The sequence below is a fragment of the Hypomesus nipponensis genome, chromosome 11 (assembly GCF_054491055.1).
Source record: "Hypomesus nipponensis isolate SF chromosome 11, ASM5449105v1, whole genome shotgun sequence".
Classification (NCBI taxonomy): domain Eukaryota; kingdom Metazoa; phylum Chordata; class Actinopteri; order Osmeriformes; family Osmeridae; genus Hypomesus; species Hypomesus nipponensis.
In genome coordinates, this window is record NC_140371.1 from 14,997,797 (window position 1) to 15,018,531 (window position 20,735).

At 45.5% G+C, this 20,735-nt stretch overlaps 2 protein-coding genes across 4 annotated transcripts in view; one reads left to right on the forward strand and one right to left on the reverse strand.

The window, feature by feature from the left end:
• tjap1 (tight junction associated protein 1 (peripheral)) overlaps window positions 1-13,999 on the forward strand; it is a 50,301-nt gene extending 36,302 nt beyond the window's left edge. For both annotated transcript variants that reach the window (XM_084709588.1, XM_084709589.1), the window contains 3 exons: window positions 3,112-3,219; window positions 3,863-3,946; window positions 8,070-13,999. In XM_084709588.1, coding sequence (XP_084565714.1) covers window positions 3,112-3,219; window positions 3,863-3,946; window positions 8,070-9,596 — 1,719 coding nt within the window. In that variant the 3' untranslated portion in view covers window positions 9,597-13,999. The remainder of the gene's footprint in view (window positions 1-3,111; window positions 3,220-3,862; window positions 3,947-8,069) is intronic.
• Window positions 14,000-15,929: 1,930 nt separating this feature from the next.
• Window positions 15,930-20,341, reverse strand: lrrc73 (leucine rich repeat containing 73). 2 transcript variants are annotated; one of them, XM_084708742.1, is made up of 6 exons: window positions 19,261-20,341; window positions 18,908-19,068; window positions 18,620-18,742; window positions 17,996-18,096; window positions 16,953-17,064; window positions 15,930-16,337 (listed from the first exon to the last, which is right to left on the reverse strand). In XM_084708742.1, exons 1-6 carry the CDS (start codon window positions 19,530-19,532, stop codon window positions 16,273-16,275), a joined length of 834 nt encoding a protein of 277 aa, XP_084564868.1. In that variant the 5' UTR covers window positions 19,533-20,341; the 3' UTR covers window positions 15,930-16,272. The 2 variants fall into 2 exon arrangements, with proteins under 2 accessions (XP_084564868.1, XP_084564869.1); XM_084708743.1 differs by having other exon boundaries at window positions 16,860-17,064; window positions 19,261-19,561.
• Window positions 20,342-20,735: the final 394 nt, after the last annotated feature.

Below are 20,735 nucleotides of genomic sequence, written 5' to 3' on the forward strand. Positions count from 1 at the left end.
GGGGGTGGCAGACAATTGGACGAAACGAGTTAGCCCCTCTCCCCTCTCCCCAGGCGTCAGCCAACCACAGCTAGAACCTTTCGTAATAGTTTCATTTCATTGTACACGATGAAAATCATGTACAAACATGCATGTGGTTAAATCCTTTTTTCCATGTCACAAGGTTTATCTTAAGCCAAAGCCCCAGATATTAGAGGCTGTGTAGGTATATAGGGTGGACTAAAGAGAGACCTCCCTCTGGGGGGTTTTGGAGTCCAGATAGAACAGGTGGCCTTTGCCGGGCCATTCCCCTGGACCTTGGTTCAGCTGATGTGGTCGTCGGATTATTCTCCTAGATCAAACTACAGTGTCCACCAGTCCATGTCCCCTGTCACCTTGGGAAAGAAAGCTATTTATCCGATGCTCTATTCATTGCGGAAGTCATAGAACATTTGAATGCGAGTTTGAGCACCCTTTAATATTTTGTTCAAGCGTCCATATCTCTCAAATAAAGCTATTCCATTGGTGTTGAAGCTGAAAGTAATTGATTTTACAAAATCGTCTTTTGAAACTGTCAAATGGCTGTTACCCATATTAAATGCAGATGGAGGCTCTGCTGTCCAAAACTCTCTAGAGGGGAGAGGGGTTTTTGATGCAATGAAATAAGGGGCCCACCCCCCCCCCCCCCCCCCACAATGTGTTTCACACACAAAGAGAAATGTCACCAATATTTCAAACTATTTTTGAGGGTGTTTCTCGCACCTGCCAGAGTAGCGACTAGCTGTCTGGTAGCTCCAACAAAGTCCGTTTGAACAGCAAATAAATGTTTCAAAATGTTATGTTCTGCATTGTGCTGTTCTTGTTACTGTTGTCTCTCACCATTCTTCTCTCTTTCTCTCCATCTCTTTTTCTTTTCTCTCACACCCCTCTCCTCCGCCCACCCCCACCTCCCCCAACCCCCTCCCCCCCCACATGCTGCTTCGTGACGGGCTGTCTCATCATCATCAGGCTGCTATCAGTCAAACTTGGGTCTATGCAGTTGCGTCCTCATTCTTCTTTCTTTCCTCCTCTCCCTTCTCTCTCCGCCTCCCCCTTTACAGCATTTCTAACTGTTGTTGTTGTTACCCTGCTCCGCGTGCCCAGCCTCTGATATCAGGGGCCTCTTCATCCTCTCCTGTTTGGTCCCGGCAAGCTGTCTAGATGTTTAGTCAGAACCTCCAATGTAGCTCTGTCCTGCTTGCAATGCTAGCTCAGTGCATGTGTGTGGTGGTTGGTTGTAAGCATGAGGATACTCAGGTGGGTTGTGTCCCTGTAGACGTGCCCGTGACTCAAATACTTTCAGACTCCAATGTTGACGTGGCGCCCCAAACTTCCTTCTGGTCTGTTTGTCTTCTGTGTCTGTTTTCTTAGTCAGCTATCGGCTCGTTATGCGCAGTGCCAATGCTCCAGGGATAACTATGGTGTTTTACGGTGCTGGCTTTGTGCAGTTCAGCTGTGACTGGGCATCGAAATGAAGGCATCCAGCTTTCTTTCTTTTTTTTCTCCCTCGCCTGTCTAGCCCATTTCACTTCTCCTGAGCCATCTCTCCAGTCAAGCTGGAATCAGATGATTGCTCCATTATTGATGTGGCAAGCAATAAAGGAGGAAGAACGTTCTGGATCTCAGTCTTTCGCTCTCTCCTCTTTCTTTCTCTTTTCCTCTTTCTATATTCCTCTTGTCTCTTCTCCGTTTCTAGTTTCGTTTGGTCTTCAAATCTCCCTCCACAGACAGGATGCAGCTCTCATGTCTCCTGTTCTCCTGGTGTGATGTGGTGCTTGAGAGGCAGCCCTACTCGACTGCATCCGAGAGAGGGGATTTTAATCATTCGATTAATTTCAATGCTATCCATGCTAGTTAAGGGTTTAAGCATGGCGAGCGATTGGGACCACTGAAATCTGGCTTCTCGCTGCCTTGCGGTTTTCAGTTGAAATGGATGTTTCATGTTCAAGCGCCACGGTGGGGCTCCATTAGTAACTCATAGTAGTGAGGGGATTTTTTCGAAGTGTTACTATACATGCGGTAGTTGTGATAATTTGCATAGTTCAGCAAAGGCAGCTGTGTAGACAGGCTGTCAGATTTACGTCCCTAGTGGCTGGTGGGACCCAGGGGATCTGTACAGGTCTGTTTCTGTCACATGTCTCACTGGAGTCTGTCTTGAGCTGAGGGAGATGATAGTCTGTGGTGAATAGTGAGTATTCATTCACTGATTTTATCACACACACACCGCAGCATCTGGATCCACCCTGCGCTTTTAATTAGTTTGGTATTTCACCAGCTCTGAGGTTTGGGGATTATTTTCTCAGACTGAACGTTCTTTAGCCAAGAAGAAACCAACATTTTGTTTTTCTTGTCTTTAGATATGGTTTTTCATCCGATTTAAACTTTGCAAGAGTTTCACGTAAATATTTTGTGGGCTTGATGCCACCATTACTGAAATAAAACTCACTAAGCCTACTGAAGACCTGAGGTAAACCCTGTGGAGAAATGGCTTTACAAACCATTCTCAATTTCCTGGTCCTTACATACGACATGCATTTGTTTTCATCTTCAAACAAGACTGCATACGAGAGACAGAACCAGAGGGAGCAAGAAAGAGAAACCTCATCAAGAGAGGGATTTAGCAGACTGAGATCCAGAGACTTCTGAGCTTCCACCTTGTCACTTCATAATGCGCTATCGATCGGTTCATGTAGGACATTTCCTGCGCTTGTACTGTTTTAGTTGCTCTCTAACCACACTGCTGAGCGCAGCGGACAGCCGATAGCCAGCCCTGGCTTCAGCAGGCTCCCAGCCCCTGTGCTGTGTCAGCTGGGAGAGAGGATGAGGGAAGAGATGGGCTTTAGCTCCAATCAATGAGGAAATGACTCCCACTGCACTTACTTAAACATGGGAGAGCTTTAGCCTCCGCCAGCCAATTTACTATCTCACTGGCTGGGGGTCGACCTACTCTGAACGTAGCCCCTGCTCCAGATTCATCCGATTGGTTGTCTAAATGTTTTAGCCTCGTTCATTCAATTTCACACAGTTCAACAGCCAGGCTTTGTTTAAACTTGACCTGATCTCTAATGCTGTGTTTCTCGCCCTCCTCTTCAGCTACGGAAAGTGGAGAGAGACAAGAAGACCATGGACCAGGAAATAGTTGAGCTCACCAACAAACTCCTGGATGCCAAGAACACCATAGACAAGCTGGAGGAGCTCAATGTGGGTGTAATTCCAGGGTGTCTAAATTAAGACCCTTGAGTCAGTGAATTTACGTAGACTATTTGAACAGATGTGTCTGAGTGTGTGTGGCCTGTGCCATGTTTGAATCCAAGGTAACACTTGTAAGAATGATGACAAGGTTATTGGAAAATTAGAGATTACTCATTTCAAGTGCACTGGATTTACACTTAATAACCAGGGTTAGTTATTAAAGGTGAGTACATGAATATGTTGGAGTACTTGCTTTGTTCTCCAAATGTTAGTTTTTTATCTTGGGTAAGCGTTTTAAATGAATATTCTAAACTCACTTTTTGTCATTTTGACCTAATGGTTTAAAAGGTGACAGACAACCGTCGAATTTGTGACTTCATATTTGATTAAGTATTCCTGTAGCTTTTTTGTTCAAGTGACTAAGTCTTCTGGCTGATTGCACCTCTATTTAACACCTGTTTCCCTCTTTTCCCTGCCTACCTACCTACCTTCCTTCCTTCCTTCCTTCTACTTTTCTCTCTCTCTCTCTCTCTCTCTCTCTCTCTCTCTCTCTCTCTCTCTCTCTCTCTCTCTCTCTCTCTCTCTCTCTGTCTCTGTCTCTGTCTCTGTCTCTCTCTCTCCCTCTCTCTCTGTCTCTCTCTCTCCCTCATAGGAACGCTACCGTCAAGATTGCAATTTGGCTGTGCAGCTGCTAAAGTGCAATAAATCCCATTTCAGGAACCACAAGTTTGCGGACGTAAGTATAACTCTGCTCCTGCCTATTTCGAAACAGCCAGTTTCGGATGGATATCGAGGCTCCCATGAAAAAATAAGGCTCCCTTTTGAGGGTGGCACCTTTTGGAGCTTGAATGCTTTTTGCAATCCACAGTGACACTCCTGGACGATGGGGAGAGAGACAGAGAGAGACAGAGAGAGAGAGGGGGCGGTCGTCCGGGTGACTTTTTGAAAGGCCATGGAGCGCTCCGCTTTTCTCTCCCGACTGGAGTCGGAGAGAGAGCTAGGCCAAAACGAGAAAAAAAGAGAATAGAAAGAGAGGATGAAAAGAGCAGGTTGAATGGAAGGCTTTTAAATGGTGGGAAGGCTTTACATCCGTGCATGAGTGCATGCACAGTGGCAGATTTGCCACTATGTTTTATGGAACCCTCAGAAGGACTATGCCATTCTGGGCCTGGTATTGACAATTTGCCAATCTTCATGCCCGTCTGGCCTTAAACCAGTGACCCCCCCGGTAACCAACCAATTACCTCAGTTTGAAAGAACTTCAAGCCTGTAAAATGATTGAATCTCAAAATGCTTGTATGAATGCTGTCTCCAGTCAATAGAATGTTTTAGCTTTGGTGTAAAAAAAAAACTATTAAGGTTCCTAATCCACCCCCTAAATTAAATTTAAACATTGAGCCATGTGCCATATGTTGATGACTTAATGTGATCACGTCTAAGGAAGCTTCGCGCTGGCAATAAACAGATGTGTAATCACAGAAGGTCCGAGTACTGAACTAGTGTCTGGATACACTGTACATAGTTATGCTGTAGGGCCCTTTAGATTACAAAAGGCCCGTCATAACAACACAGTTCGTAAATACAGTTGAATTCAATCTTTTTTTCTTTTACCAAATTCTCTTATTGAGTGATGAATAAACAGATCCTAATGTGAGTGTTTACCAAGGTTTATGTTGTTATTGGTGGAGGCCATGCATTGTTCTCAAGGTGTCTTGTCCTAATCCTCGAAGATCTGACCAAATCATATTTTACACAAGTCTCAATGGTACCATGGCCATATTGTCTCTTAGTCTGTCCATCCTTTACAGTAGGAGACCCATGGGGACTAAGCGACACGTTTTGGGTAACCTGTTGGAACACAACTGTGTCTTGACAGTCCATTCATCCAAATGGCTACTGTGCTTGCTCTACTCCCCCTGTCTCCTTCTGTTTGTTTGTGTGTGAGATGACAAGGCTGTCTTACCCCCCTGTGCCCAGGTCCCTTGGGGACTATTACAGGCAGCAACGCTCCAGTTTGTCACTGCCAAGGCCCTGAGTGACAGGAAGTTAGGTTATTTTTAGGGGTGGTGGTGGTGTATAATTCAGCCGAGCCGAATAATCATCCATCATTCTGGACATCATTCTGGACTGTGTGTGCCTTTAGTGAAACACAGCATTCCTGCCTTCTCTGCTGTAATGGATAATCTAGCACCAGCTTGTCCTCGCTCACCCTGTTGTTCCATGGTTCACCTGCTCATTGAGCTCTCAGGGAAGTGGTTAAGGTGTGCCATTAGCAGATGGGTTCAAGGGACATTTGTAGGGATTTTAAACCTGGGTCACTTAGTGAAGTGCTTTTTCACATGCGCAAATGTAAATGATTTTCGCACGACCTGTATTGACATTGATAGATTTGACAAATTTGGGCAGACCTAAAATGATGGCGGATACAAAAATGTCTGTTGTGTGCTCAGAAATAAGAAGCCCAATTTGTAGCAGAGCCCCAATTTCAGACGCAAAGGTGGGTTTGCATGTTCAATGCCAAACATTAGAAAAACAATTGTGAAAATCAAAACACTGGGCGACATGGACCTTCCTTTTCCCCTCTTGAAAATGGCTGTGGAAGAGAGAAACAAGAAAAACTGAGGAGAGAGAGAGCGAGAGAGCGAGAGAGCGAGAGAGAGAGAGAGAGAGACATATGCCTCCGACTCAGACCAAAGAGATACAAGTATAACCATGGTTACGAGTCCCCCTGGGAATAAATGGCTGGCAGAAGTATGGATAAGGGAGGCTGAGGCTGTGCATCAGGCACACGAGCAGGAAAACACGCACAGGAGAACACACGTAGAAGTACACAGCATGGCAGAACAGGCAGGTAGACGACATCCTGTGTCCAGATGAGTCTGTGCGGGGAAGGGTTCCGGAGACGCGCTGGTGTATACAAATCAACGCCACCGTGATCTTGTGAGGCGGGAGCCATCTGTGGGAGATTTGATGGAGTCTGGAGATTGCCTCGGGAAACACAAGGCAATTATCCAGCATAGCAGGAGTCTTCCATCCCTGGAGCCAGTCCATAGGACGCTCTAATCACTGAAGTGTATTGGCACCGCCAGCACCAATTCACACTGCTGCACATGGGATTGTTCTATGACAAAGCTCTGTGCTTTTGTCTCCAGGACATTATACCAAGTACAGTATATATCCAGTTGAGCCTATCTGTCCCTTCATTGTTACATTTATGATAATTGGGTGAAATTGCACGGAGGCTGCCGTTTCCACAATAGCATTGAAATGACCATGACCGTGGCTGTGAATGGATCGGTGTAGATTTGCATTCCTGTGATTGTCTGTGGGCCCAACAATTGAGTCAGTGTTGAACAGAGGAGGACAAAGCTTCAGATCAGGGAAGAATGAGAGACACTCCGGCTCAGTCTGGAGATGTTCAAGGGAGAGCCGTGTGGAGCAGTGCTGTCGGTGTGTTACCCCCCCCCCCCCCCGCGCAGTGTGTGTACTTACTCGTGGATGCAGAAGAGCTGAGTCATGCTTGTCGGCAGCATGTGACGAGTTTGGCGCTCTTCATGGTTCCGTGACGGGCAAATCGGAGGGCAGATGTCGCTAGTATGCCACGCAAGGCCTGAATACTGACCAGGAGGGCAGTGCGGGAGTCACCCTGGCAGCCCCGCCCATGGGTGCTGCCCTGGCATCGATCGTGCAGCGATGCACCGAGCAGGGCAGTAGTAGCGTCAGCGGCCAATTGTTCAGGAGATCGTTATTTCATTGGGCAGCAAGGGATGTGGGATTGCTTCTTGTCCATTTTCCACAAATCAATACATTCTCCCATCAGCTTGGCCTCCGCTCGACTTCAACCAATGGGGATGTCGCAGCGACATAGGAGAGGGCCTCTTTTAGACGCCTGCCATTTTTCCCTTCCTCTCTCTTCCTTTCTCTTTCTTTCTCGCCATACTTCAGTTGTCATCTCATTGGAGGTGAGCCTTTTTTCTTTTTTTCTTCTTCTCTCTCTCTCAACATGGTGTGTTTCCCGCGCGCCGGATAAGGATGACATTCGGTGCCCCCAGACAGAAAAGGTAGCAAGGTGACAAGTGTCCCCATCACACAGCTGATGGAGGTGGAGAGAGCGTTCTCTCTGACTGGCCCTGTGAGATGGGACCTTTCTCTCCTCGTCCATTCTCATCTCCTATCAGTGGGGTGTCTGACCTGGCAGCCTCTATCTGTTAGTGACATGGCTATTAGAGAACAAGGTCTGTCCATGACAGGAACGTATTGGTCCTGGTTCCAGGGGCTCGCTGATCCCTCCCGTTGCATGGACGTCATGAACAAATGTGCAGGCTCAGCATCAGATGAATCAGGCGTGTAGTGTGATTTGAGCCACAATGTCAGACTGAATGTTAGGAATAGGGAGAACCTGTGATGATTAGAAAAAGGTGTTAGGATAACCTGAAAAGGTGGGAGAACAGAACACCCGCTCCCTCAAAGAACCCGTTTGTTGTCCACTGGAGGGAGCACAGTGCCCCAGCATAGAGGGGATGAAGAGAGATGATGGAAGTCTTTTCTGCTTGGTTATTGAGGGAAGTTTGTTGTTATTGAGTCTGACACGATCATCTCAACACTCCCAGAGAGAGCTTTTTAAGTGAATGTACACGCTGCTGTTAAAAAGCCTAGCGAGTCGAAGAAGATTTGTCATCGCCAGGCGAGACGCTCGTTTTTAAAGTCATCGCTCTTCGCGGGGAGAATACTGAAGACGGTGATGGGCAAGAGCTAATGTCGTTACTAAGTAACATGCTGTTCAAGTTCATCACTGACTTGTGTCTTGGCCTGTGAAAGTCTGTCATGCTTTGTCTGTGTGTGTGTGTGTCTGTCTCCAGCTGCCGTACGAGCTGCAGGATATGGTGAACAAGCACATGAAGAGCAACCTGCCTGAGAGGAGCCCGGGCCCCCAGGGAGCCCAGGGCCAGGACCCCGACTCCCTGAGCCTGACCCCAGCGGACGTGGTGCCCACCTCGGTCATCGCTCGCGTCCTGGAGAAGCCCGAGCCCCTGGTGCTGAACTCGGCCCAGTCCAGCAGCAGCGCCGGCAGACCGGTGGCGGAGGACGTGTTTGTGCACGTGGACATGACGGGACCTCAGGCCGAGGGCGGCGGGGGAGGAGGAGGAGGGGGGCGGGAGAACGGGGGCCCCGCCCACAGCCGAGGCCCCTCCCAGAGCGGCAGCGCCGGCAGCCAGAACCTCCTCCAGCAGAACGGCGTGTGCCGCAGCCAGAGCAGCCTGGACGGCCAATCGGGAGAAGAGGGGGCGGCGCCCTCCTTTGAAAAGCTCAACCCGTACCCCGCCCCTCCTCCGCCCCACCCGCTGTACCCCGGGCGCAAGGTCATCGAGTTCTCGTCCGACGACAAGGTGAAGATCCCCAAAAACAGCCCGCTGCCCAACTGCACCTACGCCACGCGGCAGGCCATCTCCCTCAGCCTGGTGCAGAACGACGAGGAGGCCGCGGAGCGCCTGCGCACCGTGCCCAACAGCCCCGCCGTGTCCGACAGCGGCTGGCGCTCCGGCGCCTCCTCCTCCTCCGGGGGCGGCGGAGGGCAGCGGGTAGAACGCGGGCCCACGCCCTCGCAGCCGGACATGGCGGAGCCCCTCTCCAGTCAGTCCAGCCCCTTCAGCAGTCCCCCGCAGCCTCCCAGCGCCTTCGCCAGCTCGGGTAGCTCGGAGGAGGACCTGATGGCCAACTGGCAGCGGATGTTTGTGGAAAAGATGGCGCCCGCCTCAGAGGGCACGCTGGTCAACCGCACGTCCTTCAGCAGCGAGACGGTCAAGGACCTCCAGAGGAGCCGGACCGCCACGTCCACCGGCGGAGGGTCCGACCGGGGGGCGATGCGGGGGGCCTACTCTGATGGCGAGGAGGGCTCGTCGACGCGGAGCTGGACGGCCAGCCGGGAGTCCAGCCTGGACACGGACACCAGCAGCATGGCCGAGCTGCGCACCAGGAGAGGGCAGTATGGAGCCGACTTCTCCCAGGAGGAGAGCGATCAGCTGCTGATGACCCTGGACCCGCTGGACTCGCTGGACCCCCTGGACCACGAGGATGACGCCAGCGGCGACACGGCCATCACCATGGGCGGCGCCAGCCCGGCAGAGAGCAAGAGGAAAGAGTTTGCGGGGGAAACGCGCTCGGCGGGCAGCTCAGCCGAGGAGAGGGACATCGTGCCTCAGGACTTTCCCGTGCTTGCCCCTCGGGTCGCAGCCGGCCTGGAGGACTACTCTGACACCCTGCCTCTCGCCGCCAACGCCCCCGCCTCCGGAAGACCCCAGAAGAGCCCCAAGAGGATGGGGGTGCACCACCTCCACCGCAAGGACAGCTTGACCAGAGCCCAGGAGCATGGCAACCTGCTAGACTGACACAGCAAGGGAACTCCCTCCTGTCATCTCCAGGGGTGAGGAACTCCGCTCCACTTTTCACTATGGATGTCTTAAGATGATTGGACCAGTGTAACTATATGCAGTCCTGGAGCCTCTTCGTGCTGCTGTATCTGACTGGCTGGGTCAGGAAAAAGAACCTCCGGACTTCTATAGTATCTGTGCTGACACTGTCCAGGAACTTGGTCTATTACCTGGTCTGTGTGTAAGTCCAGGCTCCAAGTTTGACACTGTTCAAAGAGTTGTTTACCTCTCTTAACCGTGTGAGCTGTGAAGTGAAACAGTCTGTAGTAACAGATCAGAACTTCAAAGGCCCTCCGGAGCTGTTAAGTCACTGAATGAAAGGTCGTTTCTTTACACTCCCGCTCTACCCCGCTGCAGACGGTTTCACCACGGAGGTGGTGACTGCAGGATATAGCCATACCTTATTGTTTTCTTTGTGTGTGCGTGTTTAAACGCCCAGCCAGTATCTCTTTGATGGAAATGACAGATGATAGAAATGATAGAGCTGCATTGTTTCAGCTCAGTCCTTGGAGACAGTGGTTAGTGTGCCGAACCTGGAAAAAAACGGAATAGATGGTGTTTCCTTCGTTGCTTTTTATGTTTATTCTTTGGCCCTCCCCCCCCATCACTTCCGACAAGTAATATGGAATGCAGGCATCTAAAATCAAATCTGAGAGTGGCAAGCACTCAAGTCCCCACCGCCCTTCACACACACACACAGACTCCCCCCTCCCCCAGTACCTATTCCTCTCTGTATGAGTGAGGAGCACTAGCCCCCTTTTTGTGATCCCCTAAACATACAGTCCAGTGTAACCTTCCTCTGAAGGTTGCCAGTTAGTCCAGCAGCCTTCAGGCTCTCTCCTGTGATTGTCATAAACACACTGACCAGGTTGTGGTCAATCAATCCACAGAATGTCACCACTGATATCCTGTTTAGTTTTGTCGAAATTGTATAAAATAACCATTGTAATGATGTTTGATAATTGTTTTCTTTCCTTAATTATATGTTTTCAAGTTTATTGTTTTAAAATATGTTTCTGTTGAGAAGATAATTATTTGTCATGGTAAACAAAAATCCAGTCATTTATTTCAGACTGTCTTTAAATTATTACGGAAAAAATGATAGCAATTCAGTTCAAGTAAAGCCCAGTATTCCAGTATAATAATGTGTGCAATCTAATTTTGGTATTGGTTGAAATGGGCCAGGAAAGTCATATTGGCCTCTGAATTATGGTTAATTTTACTACTGGAGTGTTATTATGAATTTGGGTTTATGTATTTCCATTTGGCGAAAGAAACAAACACTTTGTTCACATGGCAACTGAATGCAAGATCTTAACCTGATGACAGTATTTTTGGAAGACACACTGCTTGCATAACACATAGTGAAATGATAGTGATTTGGACATGTTTTTTAAGTATTCACTGGGCTGAGCCCCAGAAAACTCCTGGAAGATGCCTTTCAACACGTTTTACACAACTCGTCTATGTAATGTGTTATTGCGAGCTAGCATGCTAACTGTAAATGTCATGTCTAAAACATCTGAGTATCTGAAAGTATGTATGATATGAGTGTGGTGGCAACCCCCCATCACCCTATTTCAAGCTATACTCTAAAATAGTATTTTGATAGGTGTAGAGACTATTACACTGTCAAATTGAACTCATCGTAATCCAGGCAAACTCAATTATGTGACTTTTTATCTCTGTTCAGCCAACTGTACAACAGTTTGAATGACATGTTCCCACATCTGTCATACTTTGAAACCAGTACCACATTTATTCACAGGCTTGCAAACTTTGTTTGAATGTAATCTGGAATGTAATCATGATTTATGCAACATTTTATTTAACTTTTGATTCCATTTCTTTCACACTACTGTATTTTACATCAATAGATTATGTTTGTCTGACAGACTGATTTTATTTGCTTGTGTTGTTTTGTAAAGTTTCCTTTTTGTCCCGCATACTCAGTGGACCTAGCAGTCGTTTGTCATTGTTCCATTGTAATCTACCTAACATTGTTCATTCTGTCTGGAGTGTCAGTTATCCATTCAGTTCTTCACGGATTCACTACGTAGCATTACCACTAAGAGTCATGCTTTACAGATCTAATAGTCTGCACCACATTTCAGTTTGCCGACATGGTCGTCGTGTGGCCTTCCTAACTTCGGGTTGGTTGTGTAGTGTTATTCAGATACAGTCCTGCTGTGCTATTGATGTCTCTTTGGCTTCTGAGAGCAGGTGCCCTGCTGTGGTATTCAGCATAGAGCTCTGCTAGCAGCTAGCTATGTCTCTCCAGCTCTCATGCAGACAGTGTTATTCAACTATGGTGTGTACACAGTGTCAGAGTGGTCAAAAGTGTAATATCATCATTTCAAGTGTATTTACTTGCAGGAACATGGACACCATCTATGGTAGAACAATACCACTTAGTCTCTTTTACCTCTCTTCATATAGAGAATCTTAGCCACCAATTATAAATGACACTCCTAAGAGTGAGGTACTTGACATATCAGGAAATTGGCAACATTAAATAACGTAGCCACCCTCCTGTTACTGGGGCCATGGTTAAGGGGGAGACGCTGGTATAAAAGTCCCCACACATTTCCACACACTGTAAGCATCCAGCGGTAAGCTTTCTGTTGCACTTCTCCTATTTGAATAATTCATCATTTTTTTTCCTCCAATGTGATGAAGGGACAGGTTGGTGAAACCAAGGCCTTTAGCCTCACAAATCTTCGAAATCAACTTCTGTCACCCTCTTGCTACCCTTAACTTATCTCTCTTTTTTTTCCCCACTTTCAGAATGTTTGTATTGTTTTGTTCGTTATGTATAAATGTTCTGTTGAAATCTCCCTTAATAGGAGCAGTGGAAACAGGCCTTGATTAAATAATTCATGTTTTATTACCCTCAGAAATAGGTTTCTAATACTTCAGAAAGAGTGAGGAGAGAGAATAGTCTGTCATGGTCCGGAATGTGGTAATGTACATTTTGAATATTTCATGGGCTCATCAGATGTGCTGTAGACAAGGTTTCGTGCAAATAAAAAAAGAAAATGGGAGGGGTGGGGAAAAGACAACGGGGGGAGAATTCAGGTCCCACTAATGTACTCAGCGTTTAAATATAGGACCTTACATCTGGTCTCCTGCAACTTTAATGACTCCTCTTTCATGAATATAATTGAACACATCACAGTGTGACATGTCCCTTCTTTGATCCAAGGTCACCTAACTAGGATGCTTCACACCAGCAGAGAGGAATTTGGTCTGGGGATTTTCTCTTTTTTTTTTTTACATTTTAATGTCAGCCTTTCAGATGTGTAGAAATAAACACAATGTATATGATAATCTCTCTGTGACCCTTTAGTCAGGGGCAGAAGTGCTGTTTTCACAATACTGTGTATTCTGAGAATGATGAAAGCACACATGATACATGTACTCTGAGGATTGGATTTATGTTCAAGATATTCTGTCTCTGCAGAATAACAATTGTAGAATTGATTAAATAACTATTGACACATTTAGAAACAGCATCCTCATACACCAGATATGCACTTGTAATGTGCTTCTGATGTCAACAGCTATAATAGTATGTCAGATGTACTTTCAAAGACCCATTCATGAGCTCTGACATACAAGAACAACCGTTTAAAGATTTCTGTTAAAATAACAAATCTAGGTCCTGCCCTACAAGCAAAGATATATTAAAATGACTCTCATCATGGCATCCATTGCTTTAAATCATCCGGTCTTAAATGCCATGTTGTTTTGTTGTGTTTGAAATGAATGCTCTCAGCAACATGTTTCTTTCAGCACTTTAATGTGTGTCCACGGTGCAGTTTCCTGTCAATTAAATAATGTTATTTTTCATTATGAATGGAATGGGGAAGTTTGTATTTAAATTGGACAATTGATTCTATGGAACACTTTACTATGGGATGTTTTTAGTTTTGAGGCCCCCCAAGTCAAGTTCCCAGGAGCAGTGACTATTGACTCACTTTACCCTTAATTTGTCACAGGGCTCACAGTCTGTTTACCAGTCTTGCATGGAGTGACAGTTTGATTATTCTCTCATACTGAGATGTGTGAACACTGTTGTTTTCTTTGGTTGCATATTCATTTCACCCCTGATGCAGTATCACTTATTTCATGGCTTTGTAGATTTCCATTGATTTTTATGTAAGCGGGTAAGTTTCCATGGTCATGTAGCTGTACCATGTGATTTTATTTCTTTACTGTTATAAAAACATAAACAAAAAAAAGAACAAAAAACATTCTAAAAGAAAAAATCTAGAAAAGACTGTTAAACCAGTACTAATTTTATTTTCTGAATTTGTAACTGATGTATATTTTAAAGCAAATAAAATATTTTAAACTTTGCAGTTTGGTTACATGGGGTCTGCTGAATGTTCCCAATTGAGTTATTTATTTTCAGGGAACATTCAGCAATTGTTTATTTCAATTTTACATCCAGCATTCAGTGCCCTATATGACTAGAACACTAGCTTTACTCAAGTCAGCCCCCTATAGGTGAGAGGACTGGCACTGAGGGCCTGTGTTAATTAAGGAGCCCTTATAACTAATTGGAACTATAGATTTTTATAATAACGGTACCCTAAATTAGCTGTAATTAGTAAAGTGTTTGCTCTCGTCATTAATGTGTAAATAACATGAGTCATGTTCAAGTAAAAGCATTCTTTGAAAATTATAAATGGAAAATGCACGTCGCGCATGCTAAAATAGATTCATAAAGCCTTGTCATAGGAAATGAATTCCTTTTGGTGATCAAGAACCATTAACGAATTGAGATCTTGTTGCATTTCAAATTTGATTCCACTTCCTCAAATTATGCCTGCATTGTCTTGGAGACTAAGGAGATGGCGATAAAGGTAGTTGTTATTGAATTAAGGGTCCATTTTAGAGATGAGAGATTTCCCACTGAGTCAAGAGTGGCATCAGATTGCGAAGCAGACATTCTGTCATCTCTGGCAGCTTTCTTCGGAGGCAGAACCAAGCAGTGAACCAGCAGGCCTCCCCAGAGGCTCTCCTGGTCACTGAATATTATTAGCATTAACGGCATGTGCAAATATGTCGTTTTAAGAAGAATAAGAGTCTTATTAATTGTCTGTTTGGTGAAGGTGTAATGACAGTCATGATCTAATCATTAGCGGTTTATAAGGGTATTCTGTTGATGTAGTGACAAACACATGCAGTGTTTAGTACTCTTCCCTTGATGACTTTCATAATGCCAGGTGCACAGTCAAAGCACAGGCGTCTGTCTAGCGAGGTAGGTTCAAGTGTAACAAGATCAGATCCTTTACAAAGGTTGGACATGTTACACGGAAAAACGGCCTGCTGTTTATCCAAGTCCCATAGCAACTTGGGAGATTGATCCTAGATGTCAATGAATTATAGATTTTTCAGTCATTATCAAGATGAGCTGGCAGCTCCTCATCCAGGGAGACAGATCACCTTCGGTTGGTGATGTTGATATATGCATATCATATATCCAGTGTGTTCATCATATTGCCCCCTAACCAACTGAAGGCTGTCTCATAGGATTACTCAGTAGTAGATCACTGACGTGCATGACCATGCCATATGAAAGTGACTACCCAACAAACTGAATGTGACATGGAAAGAGATGGGAGAGATTAGAGTGCTCTTGCTGTACATAGGACATCTGTTGGTCTGTGTTAAGCATCGCACAGAATGACCTCAGACCTCTTTATCTGTGTCCTAGTTAGCTGTGTAGAGATTCCCTATCCTTGTCAGCCATGATAGAATGACCTTGGTTGTTTTGTACTCTATATCCAGTGTGACAATGGAATGGAATGATTTGTTAGGGAACTTTGCACCAAGGTTACAGAGAATCCAGAGCTCAATGGTGTAATGTTGTGTAGCTAATGACTGGAGTTAAATATGTATGGAACACATATAATCTCAAACAATGTAATTCGGAGGAATAAAAGCTTTCGGACAATCAGCTTTGGCATAGAGGCTACACTGACTGTTGTGTGTGCTAGACAGAGGAGAGAGTGAGTGAGTAGGGGGTGTATGGGATGAAAGGGGGATGAAACAGTGAACCACTGCATTGTCGTCATGATGCTGCTGACTTGCTCAGTGCTCTGATGCTCGTTACGTTTCATTTATCTTCTTTCATAAGGACTGCTTATGCTGACTCCAAGCAGATTGGACACGATATTCACAGTCTACATTTCGACATTTTGTATCAAAATGGAGAGCCAGTTAGGTCTGAAAATGAATGACGACCAATTAATGTGCAAATTAGTAAACAAACATTATTTTTTAAGAATATGTAAACAGATTTATTTTGATATCAGATCACAACAATCCTGTATAGTCTATCAGAGCATACAAACATTCATTGGTTACATAATCTTTAAACGTGAACTATAAATAGACAGTACATGTTTAAAATAAATAATTCACTATTACCTATAAGTCACTTGGTGTGTATTAAGGTACTGTGCCCGCTCCAAAAAAGCTATTTTATGTACAAGTGCTACAGGTCATGCAAATGTGATTGGTTGCAAGATATCTAATATTGTGATTTTTCAACTGAATCAAGTGCAGAGGGAGAAAGGGTCAAAGGAATACAAAATCAAACTGAAGTAGGAAGTGTGTGGATTCACATCTCAGTCTCAGCCAGTAGGCTCTCACCTAGACCTGAAGTCAGCAGGATCATCTGGGAGTCTGCAAGGGTCAGAAACAATGGGAGACCGGTTTAGGACTACAACTCTACAGCACTCCTGAAATAGGAACAAGCCCCCTAAAACAATTGGATCTCAAAGAAAAATGGTGTACAACAGCTTAAACACTAAATGCTCATATTTTATCTGCAAGACTCTAGTCCTCCCAAGCAGAGGAGCCTGTGGACCTATTTTATAACGGATCAAGACATGGATCTACCCTTTATAGGATATCATCAATGATGGGAGAGGACAGGAACACAGAAGGATAGGAAATATCCTATTCTACTGTTTGACTAATAGGCCACAGATCCACAAATCTAGAATGAGGGATAAACGGATCTGACACAGCTCGACGAGAACAAAGGACAGGCCACAGATCCCTCCTACTGCATCTACAGGAAGCCAAAGAAAGACGGGGAGAGATCGATCTGCCATGTCTAGACAGTGACATGACCAATCTGACCTGGGATGGAGAGGACAGGGGAAAAGCATGTCGGTTTTAATCGGCCAGCTCAGCCCTTACTGCTGTGGGGGAGCCAGGTGGTTTTCTCCCTGGTGGGGAGCAGGTTCCTACTGTGCGGCGCTGCCTCAGCCTCCGTGTCTTCCTCCTCCTCACCCTCGGAGAGTAAATCGGAGATCTGCTGCTGCAGCTCAGGGCTGATGGCGTTCTCGGCCAGGACCAGCACGCGCAGGCACGTGGGGTAGTTCTCCACCATGTCCAGGAAGACCTGGAGAATGGGGGAGCTCTGAAGTAAGTTCATGCCATTTGTTGTGTATGCCCATACCACTGGAATAGTATACGTTCCAAATAAATAGATCCTTTTACAATTCACAGAAAGCAAATCAGTTCACATGTGATTTACTCGAATGTTAGAAAATAATCTGCTTTCATGTTCAAACCTTAAATAAATTGCTATGCCAAGGGCTCAGTCACAAGACAAGACACATACAAGACAACACAGTCTTTTCACATAGGCATACCAAGGACAGACCCTTTAAGTGTGGAAGGAAAATGGAATCAAAAGGAAACTGAATGGCAGCAGTGGTAGGCGAGACAGCCCCGAAAACTGGAGCACATTTTCAATCGCGGTAGCTGTTGAGTTGACTACCGGACGGCTGAGGTACAGGTGGGGAGAGAGGAGACTCTCCTCTAGCAGTTGGAGGGGGGGGGAGCACATCTTTAATGCAGATGAGATTCAAGGTGAGGGGTCAATACCAGTGAGACTAAGATGGGTAGGGAACATGGCCGGCGAGCTGTCGAGATGAAAAGCTCTCTGATCAAAGACCAGGAGTCTTCCTCCCAGTCACCAGACTAAGAATCTGCCACACTAGCCCTGGGCCCTGTTCAGCTCTCCCCTGCCTTGTCTTGCAGTGATCTAAATGAACATGAAAGGCCACATTTCATCTCCCAAGAAAGTGGATTGACTTCTTAATTAGAGTGTCTTGGAGGGCTGTGATGTTGTGGTTTTCTATGTGATAGCACCACCTAGTGGACGTTTGCTAGGCCTCAAATTGCAGAGACTCATGCATTGTAATTTTATAGAAGTCTTATTATGTGGAAAGCCTTGTGACCATAAGATATGACCACAATCAATAATCCAATCAAATTGGACTGTCCTGGCTATGTTTCAGTTGTATGATGGTGTGGCTGTTACAGACCTGTGCCGACTGGTTAGTGAGTCCGGTTCCCTCCAGGTCCAACACCTCTAGGGTTCTACTGGAAGCCACAGCCACTGCCAGCATGCCTGCTATCTGGTCCCCTGGAGACCCAACAGAACGCGCAACCATGCCATGAATATCTGAACTCGGAGACCCGAGACCACAACCATTGATGCTGCATGAAGTTGATTAATTAAAGGACAGGTTGGTGCCATAAAAACCGTCCAAGTGAGATTGTCATTCTTGTTACAGATGGATGATTTTTACTGTGCCATATTGCCCCCTAACTGACACTTTGAAATTTGAACTGGGAACAACCTGTTCCACAGAGGGCCTCATTTTCTCTCTAGTGTGAGCAAGCTGAAGGTTGTCATGGAGACACGCCTGAATAACACTGATTGGACATTGCAGGAAGCAACCAGCGAATACGATGAAAATCATTGGTATTTCAAGAGTGTTTGCTTCTTTAGTAAACCGTTATTCTGCTTATCAATAATTCAAACACATGCTTTTTATGGCATTAAATAACAAGGTACTGAGTGATGATGGGGCGGATTGCTTGATAAACACCAGAGGTTACAAATAGATCATATGTATGCATGGTAACAGGTGCTTAGTGCTTACCTAAGGGATTATAGTCCAGGTTGAGGACTCGTAGTTGGGAACTGTGGGCCACAGCAATGGCCAGTCGGGCCCAGCCCTTGGTCGTGATGCCTGGGTTAGCACTCAGAGTCAGCTCCCGTAGACCTTTAGACAAATGGATACCGACCATCAAATGACCTTCAGCATCTCAAAACCATGCAGTCACTGAATTACAGGCTGAGCGTGGATTCCACAGTAATGACGTGTGATTTATTTGCATATTAAACAATCATACCTATTCAAGTAAAGCAAGTGTGAACTAGGCTGTACCTGATTTGGCCCCATCTGGGGGCAGCATACCACAGATGAGCCTTAGTGCTTCATCCCCCAGTAGACAATCACCAAGGTCCAGTGACACCAGGGACGGATGAGTTGACAGGGCTGTGTTCAGAGTGACTAGTCCTGCATCTAGCAAGGGGCTGCCATGGAGACTGCGAGAGATAAATAGGGAGAGACAAGCAAAAACTGTGTGTGTGTGTATCATTGTAAATATTACTTAATTTCATGGGGGGGGGGGGGATAAATCTAGGGTTCAAGCGCCCAAAAAACATAGTTTCAACTTTACTGAGACAACTGATGTATTCTACTGATGTATTCAATATTAAATAAAATGTCCTACTTACAATAAAGTCTGAATTGATCTGTTGGCCTTAAGAGCATCGGCAAGATGTTTTGTCCGGTTTATGCTCGACACCACACCGAGATTCAGGTTGAGTTGAGCCAAGGAGTGTGACTCAGCGACACCACGACATACCCGGCCGAAGTCGCGGTCTGAAAGCTGGCATCCTCTGACAGACAGGAGCCTAACACTATTCTCTTTCAAGCTGTCGCATATGTCCTTTACTTCGGCCCCCGACAGTGTCTCTCCAGTTATCTGAATAGAACCTGGCAGCATTTTGGTCAAGTCGTATAGGTTACATTCAAGGTTTTAACCCAGCTGAGGTAGCCTGCATTTTAGGCGTAAAAGTAAAAGTCCAAATGTAACGTTTATATAGCTGTAATGCAAATGCCGGCTACATTAAGGTTCTTGTCCAAAGTTGTTCAATAGCTGGCGTATGTGCTAGCTATATGGCATGGTAAAGCAAGTTATATCAACCAATAGCTCAATAAATAGCTACCTTACCTGAACATTAAATCTATTCGTGCAATAGTCAATAACAGGCCTAAGTTCTTTCCCAAGGGATATGCGAGGTATCCAAAGTTAATTTGCACAATCTTCTCAGCTGATTCACGCGGTGACATCACCCTCTACAACGCTATAACGTGGCTAAATCTGCTACTCCTACTGCAGGCCATGCAGGCTATACATACGTTGGTACATTGTTGTCACGCACAAATACACTCGAATATGTTCCCAGTTGAATGTGCTTTCAAGCGGTACAAATGTTTAATCCTCTCGTGAGCTTCGGTTTTAAACACAAGGAAAGACGTTTGTTTGCTCCCGTCGCAGGTGTCGGTTACTATGGACACCCTCTTCTCGATGTCACCGTAACAGGATGAAGTCCTTACTGCCTGATTGTCACATGTTGCTCTCCAGCTAGAATTATTAATGCACTGACAATTCTCTGAAGAGTAGAGCAGTGTACCCCTTTCCCCGAGGCGCTTCCATTGCTGGTTAGTTAGTGCTGCACATGTAAGTATAATGGCTCCACTGTAAGGAAAAAATGAACGGAGCAATGGCTGTACGCTACTGTCTTGCATGAGACCGATATTGGTCACGTGCCATCAGTATGTAGGGCTTTGGTCAATCCTAAATTAGCACAGGGCATAAACTAATTATAGCTTCAAGCTATTTCATTCGCTTTCTTGCATCAGATATATAGGACTCATTTAGGTATCATTTGTTATCCAGTTCAAGGAAATGTGTGTCGATTAATTACCTGGTAAAATAGCTTGCACATATCTGTCATTATGATAAGCCATATATGTTTTTTTAGGAATATAAAAGTCCAGATCAATAAAGTTTATTTGCTTTGTATCTTTTTGTTCAATAATCCAAAAAATAACACCGGGAGTTGCCCCCCCCCCCCCCCAAAAAAAAAAAGTCAGAAAAGCAATACAAAAAAGAAAAAGGGGATGGTCACAATAAACTATTTGG

Coding starts and splice junctions, on each gene's coding strand:
- lrrc73 (XM_084708743.1), bottom strand. CDS start 19,532: ATGCTGCCAGGTTCTATTCAGATAACTGGAGAGACACTGTCGGGGGCC. Junction 18,743..18,907: donor CCCAGATGGGGCCAAATCAG/GTACAGCCTAGT, acceptor ATTTGTCTAAAG/GTCTACGGGAGCTGACTCTG. Junction 18,097..18,619: donor CCTGGACTATAATCCCTTAG/GTAAGCACTAAG, acceptor TTGGGTCTCCAG/GGGACCAGATAGCAGGCATG.